The following is a 7,929-nucleotide window of genomic DNA, read 5'->3' as shown; positions in this document are numbered from 1 at the left end:
GAAGAAGAAAAGAAGAAGAAGGAAGAGGAAGAGAAAGAAGAGGAGAAGAGGAAGGAAGCTGAGGAGAAAAAGAAAGAAGAAGAAGACAAGGAACAAGAAAAGAAGAAGGAAGCAAAGAAAAAGAAGAAGGAAGAAGCAGACAAGGCAGCGAAAGTGATGAAGAGCACACAGATGGAGACTCTGAAGGCAACCCGGAGTCAAGCCAAACCGGCTGATATCTCTAGTCCTATCGATCTCCAGTCTGCAAGTGAGTCAGAGCTAATGCAGAGCATCAAGGTTGCTCAAGAGCACCTTGAAATCATACGAAGGAAAAAGGAGCAAGATATAATTCAAGCGGCTGTAGACACCCTTATTGGTTTGATCCCCGGTACCAATCTTCCCAACATTGAATCAACACTAGCACAACTTAAGCTACTATGTACTGTAGTGGATGATCAGGTGCAGAGTCTGGAAGAAGCAGCTGAGGCAAATGTCAAGAAAGAGTATCAAAAGGCTCTTAACATTGCTTTGGTGAAGAAGTTGAATGAACTCCGGTCTGAAATGCTGAAAGACCAAAAGGATATAAGGGATGCTTTGGATGAGGGAAACCTACTGCTAAGCAAAATCTGTCAACCCAATCTATTCTACGATGATGTGCTAGCCCAAAAGCAAAAGCTTCAAATGGACTTACAGTCTTACTTAAGCACATTTAAGCCACCTTATGATTCCTTTGCAACTTATGGGCAAACCGTTCACTGGTTTCAGATCCAGTCAGCCAAAATGGAACAAGAAATCAGTACACGGTCTAGAGATTTGCAGGAGCTACGACTGGTTTTACTTCCACATCTGCAAATTCTTCAGAAGTGTTATCTGAACCTGGATGCCTCGACAGTTATGCAAGAGATGAACATAGTTGATGCCATGGAAGAACAAGTATCCCAGATGCAAATAGAGAAAGAAGTGGCCACCTCCCTACTTGAGTCCTGGTCTCTATCAATGAAACAATTTTTGTAGGATTATAAATCGGTTTTTGACAAGTATTATTCCTTGTTGTCATAAACTCTTATTATTTTAATATCAAATGGAAACAAGGTTGTTCAGTGGTACTTTGTCATTGTTGGCAAAGGGGGAGAAGTACTCTATCTATTTTGGAGAAGAATAGGGAGAAGTATCTGGCTTTAAAATTTTGATATATGCTTTATGCTCTGATATCTCAATGTTTATGTTCTGTATGCAAAACTGCTATACATTGTATTGATTAAGGGACAGTGTATATGCTTAGGGGGAGCAATTTTGTTAATGGCATGTTTTTGTTGTAAAACACTTAGATGTCAAAATTCTATTTTCCTAAGTGTTGCCATCAATGCTAAAGGGGGAGATTTTTGGCATTTTTGATGTTTATGTTGTAATTGTCATTGATGGACACACACTTGCATTGAGATCCCCTTTATATGTATGAGCTAGAGCTCAACCGATATCTGTTCCAACCAGTATGTTGTATTCTAGTTTTTAGACTATTGGTGATTTTGCAGAATGTGCTTCCCGGTCTGAACGGCATGTCGACCCCAAGCGGTTCGTAGATCTCAAGTGGTATGAGGGAGCAAAGTAGCATAACACATTCTTACCAGTCTTCACTTTTGTCAAACTGGCAACCGGTATTTTGTATGAACCGGTAATACTCTGTGATGAGTTACCAACCGACATTTTGTGATGAGTTACCTATCCACCGATTGTTTGACGGTGCTGACACACTGACGGTGCTTTTTGTGTCATGTTACTGAGTATGTCTAGATTCATTGAACCTAGGAAATTGTAATGTAATCCTATTGGACCGACATGAAATCAAATTCCTTTAAAAGGACATCATGTCTAGGGTTTTATGGTGTTGCTGAAAGGGTTTATGTTGTGCTAGGGTTTAAGGTGGTTGATGAGTTGTTGTAAGAACGATCTTATCTAAGAAGATCAAGTTGTAACTAAGTGAGAGACAGAGAAGACTGAAGTAATGTTGGAATGCATTAACTGTGAGCTATATTGGATCTAACCAAGCAGTCTGTGCTATTAGATAGATCAAACACTTATTGATTACTCACATCTTTGACAAGTTTGTAGCCCTTAACCGGGTAGGCCCAAAAGCCTTTTGTAAAATCCTCTAACAAGGTGGTTCACCTCTGTGAATCTAAAATCCTCTAGCAAGGTAGTCTTTAATCAGACTTATCTCCTAACAGAGATTGAGATTCCTAACAAGATCTGTTTTGGTGAAGAACATTGTAAGACCTTAACTGGTCTAACCTTAACTGATCTGGTCTCTATTCTGCAGACAGTGACTTGTGAGTTCCATTTCACTGTGGTTTTTCCCATTTGGGTTTCCACGTCAAATATCTTGTGTTGTGGTTGTATTGCTTTTGTGGGTGAATGCTTTATTTGCATTTTGGTTTGCATGTGTGATAACCGGTCTGTCTGTTAAACTCATTTACCGGTTTATCTTCAGACTGTTTAAGTGTTTTAGTGCATTGATTTTTGGCATACTAATTCGCCCCCCCCTCTTAGTATTCATCATTGACAACCTTTGTCATTGATGTCAAAGGGGGAGTAGTGGAGAGAAAAATTGCTTATTTAGAGGAGATCATTTTCTCAACGGGAGCACATCTTTTTGGAAACTTTTTGAACTTCAGTTTTTGGAACAGTTTTTGGATTTTTCTCATGAGTGTTGCCATCAATGTCAAAGGGGGAGATTGTTGGCATTCTACACTCTTATGAGAATAGTTGATGTTGTCATTGATGACAACCAACTGACATTCATCTGTCAACCCACCGATAGTTACCGACATCGGCAATAGACTTCTACATACACTGACAGACACTTCACCGACTACGACAATAATGCATACTGACACTCAAGCCGACATGAAAAAAACTTTTGTTTATTGTTTCATAATGTAATTATCTCTTGTAAAAGCCGACATGGCATATTATAAAAGACTCATATATGTATGAGATCTTATAGGTCATTTTGATGTATGAGCGAGAGAGAGGATAGATGATATTTTTGTATAAGGTGATATAGTTGACAACGAAGGTTTTTGGGTATAGACTGAGCTTAAACCGGTACTGAACCTGACATAGTTGATGCTGATCTGAAGTAGTACATTGTATTGGATTTTGATAATCCATTTTGTAAGTTAGTGAGACTTTTGTTTTGTAGTTGAGTAGTGAGCTCTAGGCTGCTAGCCTTCCTGCATGTGCAGGCCCCTCATTCTAAGTAATATTTATTCATTGGCTAGTGAGTGAATATTGTGGGTCACAAATCCCACCGAGGTTTTTCCCACACCGGGTTTCCTCGTTAAATATCTTGTGTTATGGTGCGTTTTCTATGTTGTTTCTGTTATTCTTATTTGTTGCATTAATTCTTATTTACTGGTACACTGTTTTGGGATACAAAGTTCTTAATAAGTTTAAATATTCTGCTAACCAGTTAGACACTAATTCACCCCCCTCTCAGTGTCTTTGGGACTGCCATTAATTCTAACACTTTGGACTCTGTTACTTTTATTCACATTCTTAGGGAGTGGAATGGAGCAGTAGATTGTTTGGCCAAATGCGCTTTTGAACTAGTGTGGGGTTCGAAAATTGTGGATAGGGGACAATTATCTCCAAAATTGTCTCACATGCTGGATCACTTAGTGCATAAGAATAGGGTTGTGTAGTTCTTTTTTCTTTGTTGGGCGGTTGGCCCTTCTTGTTTTGTATCTCTCTTTGTGTTCAATAAATTTTTACCCCTCTTTTAGTAAAAAAAAGGGGTTCAAAATTGAAGTATTATAAATCATTAATTTGAAGGATAGGGGACAATTATCTCCAAAATTGTCTCACATGCTGGATAACTTAGTGGATAAGGACAGGGTTGTGTAGTGCTTTTTTCTTTAGTGGGCGGTTGGCCCTTCTTGTTTTGTATCTCTCTTTGTGTTCAATAAATTTTTACCCCTCTTTTAGTGAGAAAAGGAGGTTCAAAATTGAAGTATTAAAAATCATTAATTTTATGAGACACTTCAATAAGATATAAGATTGGAAGTTAATCACATTCCTCTTCTATTGCAATAAATTCCAACAATATGTATAAACACCATCTTATTCAAATCTCAAAGACAAATAAATTTCTAAGACCATAATTATAAAGATCAAAGGCCACATAAGAGAATCAAATTTACACAAAAAGTTCAAAAAAATAGAAATGTAGGAATGAATTCTAGAAATACAAGATTGAAGTAAGGTTAAAAATATTAAATTCATAAATGATTCGGAGTTGACTACTATAAGTCTAATTCTTCAAAAGTGAGATAAACCACAAAAGATGATCTCCAATAGCTAAGTTTAAGCAAAATCCCTATCATCTAATTATGTAGTGTTTCAAAACTCAAGCAATTATATTAGAAAATCTAATCGATAATGTCTTATTTCTTTTATCAAGGTCACATACTTGAAAATTGGTACTGGTATTGGTTTGACTAATTTTCAAAAAAAACAAAAACGTGGGTACTTGGAAACGTCATTTAATTTTTTTTTTAATAATTTCCAAAAAAATATCGTGACACAGAATTTTGACATGACATGTATGCAAGCATTCACAATGCATGTGAAATGGTCTCATTGAATGCCATGCTTGTAGGGTTTAAATTTTGAAAACAAATGTAAACCAATGATTGCCATGATTTGCAAACCCGACATTAGGCAACTTCTGTAGCCTTCTAGGGTGGCTCAGAATGATGGAATTTGTTTTTAACCCTATAACTTGCGTTTTCCTAGAGGAGATGCGCAGGAGATGGCCAGAAATCTGGCGGGAGACATGGAAGGTGGAAACGCGTCTCCTGGTTACAGAGCTTTTATTTACCTTTTTTTTTTTTTATCAATTCTCAATGAATCAATTAGACATCAATTATTGTCTAATAATTGTAAATACGTACAAGTGAGAAAATACACCCAGCCATATGGCCAACCTTTTAATGGCAATATAGTCAGCATCACTTACATATGTGATAAACGTTGTTTGAATATGTCTACTATTTTGAATTCTTCTTTAGAGTTAAAACTGAGCATATATTAGAAATTATTATAGTTTTTAATCCATTCCATATTTCACGTCCACAATTTTCAGAAGCTTAATACAATACCCTGCAAATTCTGCTAGGCCAAATTCCCATTATCAATTTGAATCAATTGCAAAAAATAATCTCCACAGATGCTTTGCAGGGTGATTATGAGTTGGTGGTGCCCAATAGTACAGCATATGCAGAGTAGAAGATTTCAAGCAATGTAGTGACATCCATTTGCTAGGATGCCTTTATTTTATCACAATAGAATATATTTTAACTGGGCTTCCTACAGTTGGTCCGGACTTCTGCATTGCTTTCATTAAGAAGGATTATGTTTCCCATCTTCACCATTGCTGCTGCAAAATCAATGAAGAAAGTGCTTTGATTGTTAGCATAGGTGTTAACCTGTGAATCAGCAGACCCTCCATTAAAAAGCTCTTGGTCAGAGTGAAAGAGTCCTTCCTTGTGTAAGAGATTTGCAAATAGTAGCTGTCAAAGGTAGTGGGAGTTTGTGTGTCTATGGGTGACAGGAGGTTATCTCCACCATTGGAAGGGCAGTGAGCCTGAAGATAAGAGGTAAATGCACTATTGATGTTGCTTTCATTGTAGATGTGGTCTCTGAAGGTGAAGCACTGAGCTTTACCAATGGTATAAGCACCTGAATTCAATTAAACATTCACCTCATTATTTAACAGCAGAAGAAAGGATTTGTCCATTTAGATTTCAAAAGAAATTTACCTGAAAGGGCTATCATGTCCTTCGTAGATTGACCTTGATTACTAAAACCTGAGATGAGTTGGGTGAGGTTAAATATGGGACCAGGAAGGTTGGTATTTGCACCGCTAAAGTTTGCAATTGTAGAGTCTCTCCTTCCCAGCTGCACATCCCATGTGGGCCCTCCAGACTAGCAATAGAAAAACAAACATGCTCATTCATTCATCTATTTATAACCTTGATACAAACAGTTCGGCAAGAAGTACAGAGTGAAAGGCTAGACTTCAGAGCATATTTAGTATATTTCTGAAATAGATAACAAAAATTACTTGTTGGAGGGCTTGAAAGAGAAGAAAAAAGAACTTTTAAGAATCAGCGGTTATCTATTTTTAAAATTATAGAGAAATGGTTTTGAATGAGTTCATAAGAGGTAAAGTATGGTTGATTGCAAGGTCTCGATATTATATTGGATGAGGTTGGAATCATGTCTATTGTGAATTTGATGGAATGGATACCCCTCAGTCCTTATCTCTTAACTAAAACAGTTTCAGCCTAAGACAAATAAAACATTACAGAATTATGTAATGAATAAGCTCTAAAGACAAAATAATTACTTCTACCACTGAATCACGAACTACAATGGCCAAAATATCAGCACAGGAGACAATTCCACTGTAATTTGCTTCCACTTGAGCCTTAATGGTGTCTATCACGTCAAATCCTCTCACAGAATTGTTGTTTGGACCTGCGGTCTTTTCTCCCATAAAGTTGACTGCATCGTCCAGTAATATCAATCCATTGCACCCCTACAAATCAAATATTTTAAAGATATTTCTACAATCCAACTTCATTTTTCTTCTTAATGATAGATCACTAAATGTGATATGAAACATAAAAAAAATAAAAAAAAAATACACATTTTAAACTTACATTAATCTAAATATTTTGTAACAAAACATGAAAGATTTGTAACAAAACATGAAAGACTTTCACACTAAAATGAAAACAATGTGCAATGTTTTTTTCAGTGAAACCATTTTTCTGTTAAAATCTGATCAAAGAAAAACTGACCATACTAAGATGATGCAACAAGGAGAGAAAGCCAATGATATAATGAAAAGGGTTTGAAGTTGTTACGTTAACAAAACAGTCATGAAAGTGAAGGCGAAGCAAGGATGCAGCCATTCGTGTTTCGTTGGCGATTGCCTGTTTTACAGCTGCTTTCACTGTGGAGAAAACCCCCGGACATGTCTCATCATAAAATGTTGAATTGAGTTGGGCATTGACAGAACTCCAACATGAACACAGTACAAGCATTAAGGCAAAACATTCAATCATCTTCTTACTTCTCATCACGCCTGCTGTGGAAAGATTTGAGAGTTTTGACTATTTATAATGGCTGAGGAGTTTTATTTTTGACTCAAAAGCTAAATATAGTTTGAAATTATGAGAATATTCATGATCTCATATATGTTCCCCTATACTTATCGTTTTAATTGATTACTCTCATAGGCTGCAAGTGAATTACTTATTAAATTGTTTATTATTATCTATTCAATATAAAAAGTATTTTGGAAGATTTTTTATAATATTAAATAAGGTGGATACAAGAATATTGAAAGCTATTAAATGGTAATTGAAAAAAGAAAAATCTAAACTAACAATAATTACAACTTAATCAATAGAGGATTGAGAGAATAAGACAAAAAGTTATTTCATAAAATGGACAACTTAACTTTAATAAAAAATATTTTTTGTTAGAGCATTTGTTTACGAGAGCTATGAATAGGAAGAGGATTTTGAAAGAGCCACGAAACCCTTTACAATAGGAACAAAGAACAATCACATGAGACTAGAAAACTAAAGCACGAACATTGAAACTATAAAAAAATCAAAGAGACCCCAAAGAAATAGTAGAGTCTAGCAATAGAGCAACCCAAACTCAATAATAAAAGGTTTAAATCCAAACCTATACAACAAATTCTATTGAGTGTAGTCTAGGTTTTCAAGGGCCAACCTTGAAGAGGAACCAAATTCAACCAACCAACAATTAGTGGCTACATTAGACATACACTTGTCCTTTAGGACATTTCCCCACTCTTTCTCCATAGGGCTTGTCCCAATATCAACAACCTTTCTTTTGTTAGGTTGT

At 36.0% G+C, this 7,929-nt stretch overlaps 1 protein-coding gene across 1 annotated transcript; it reads right to left on the bottom strand.

Annotated features, from left to right (window-relative positions):
* Window positions 1–596: 596 nt before the first annotated feature.
* LOC131033485 (peroxidase 67-like) lies at window positions 597–7,130 on the bottom strand (the record flags this gene model as incomplete). Its single annotated transcript, XM_057964723.2, has 3 exons — window positions 6,915–7,130; window positions 6,398–6,583; window positions 597–605 (listed from the first exon to the last, which is right to left on the bottom strand). Coding segments are annotated over exons 1-3 (411 nt in total), but the record flags the coding sequence as incomplete, so codon positions are not given.
* Between the last annotated feature and the right edge of the window lie 799 nt (window positions 7,131–7,929).

The sequence above is a fragment of the Cryptomeria japonica genome, chromosome 3, assembly GCF_030272615.1.
Source record: "Cryptomeria japonica chromosome 3, Sugi_1.0, whole genome shotgun sequence".
NCBI lineage: Eukaryota > Viridiplantae > Streptophyta > Pinopsida > Cupressales > Cupressaceae > Cryptomeria > Cryptomeria japonica.
This window is presented reverse-complemented; position numbering and strand designations above follow the sequence as displayed.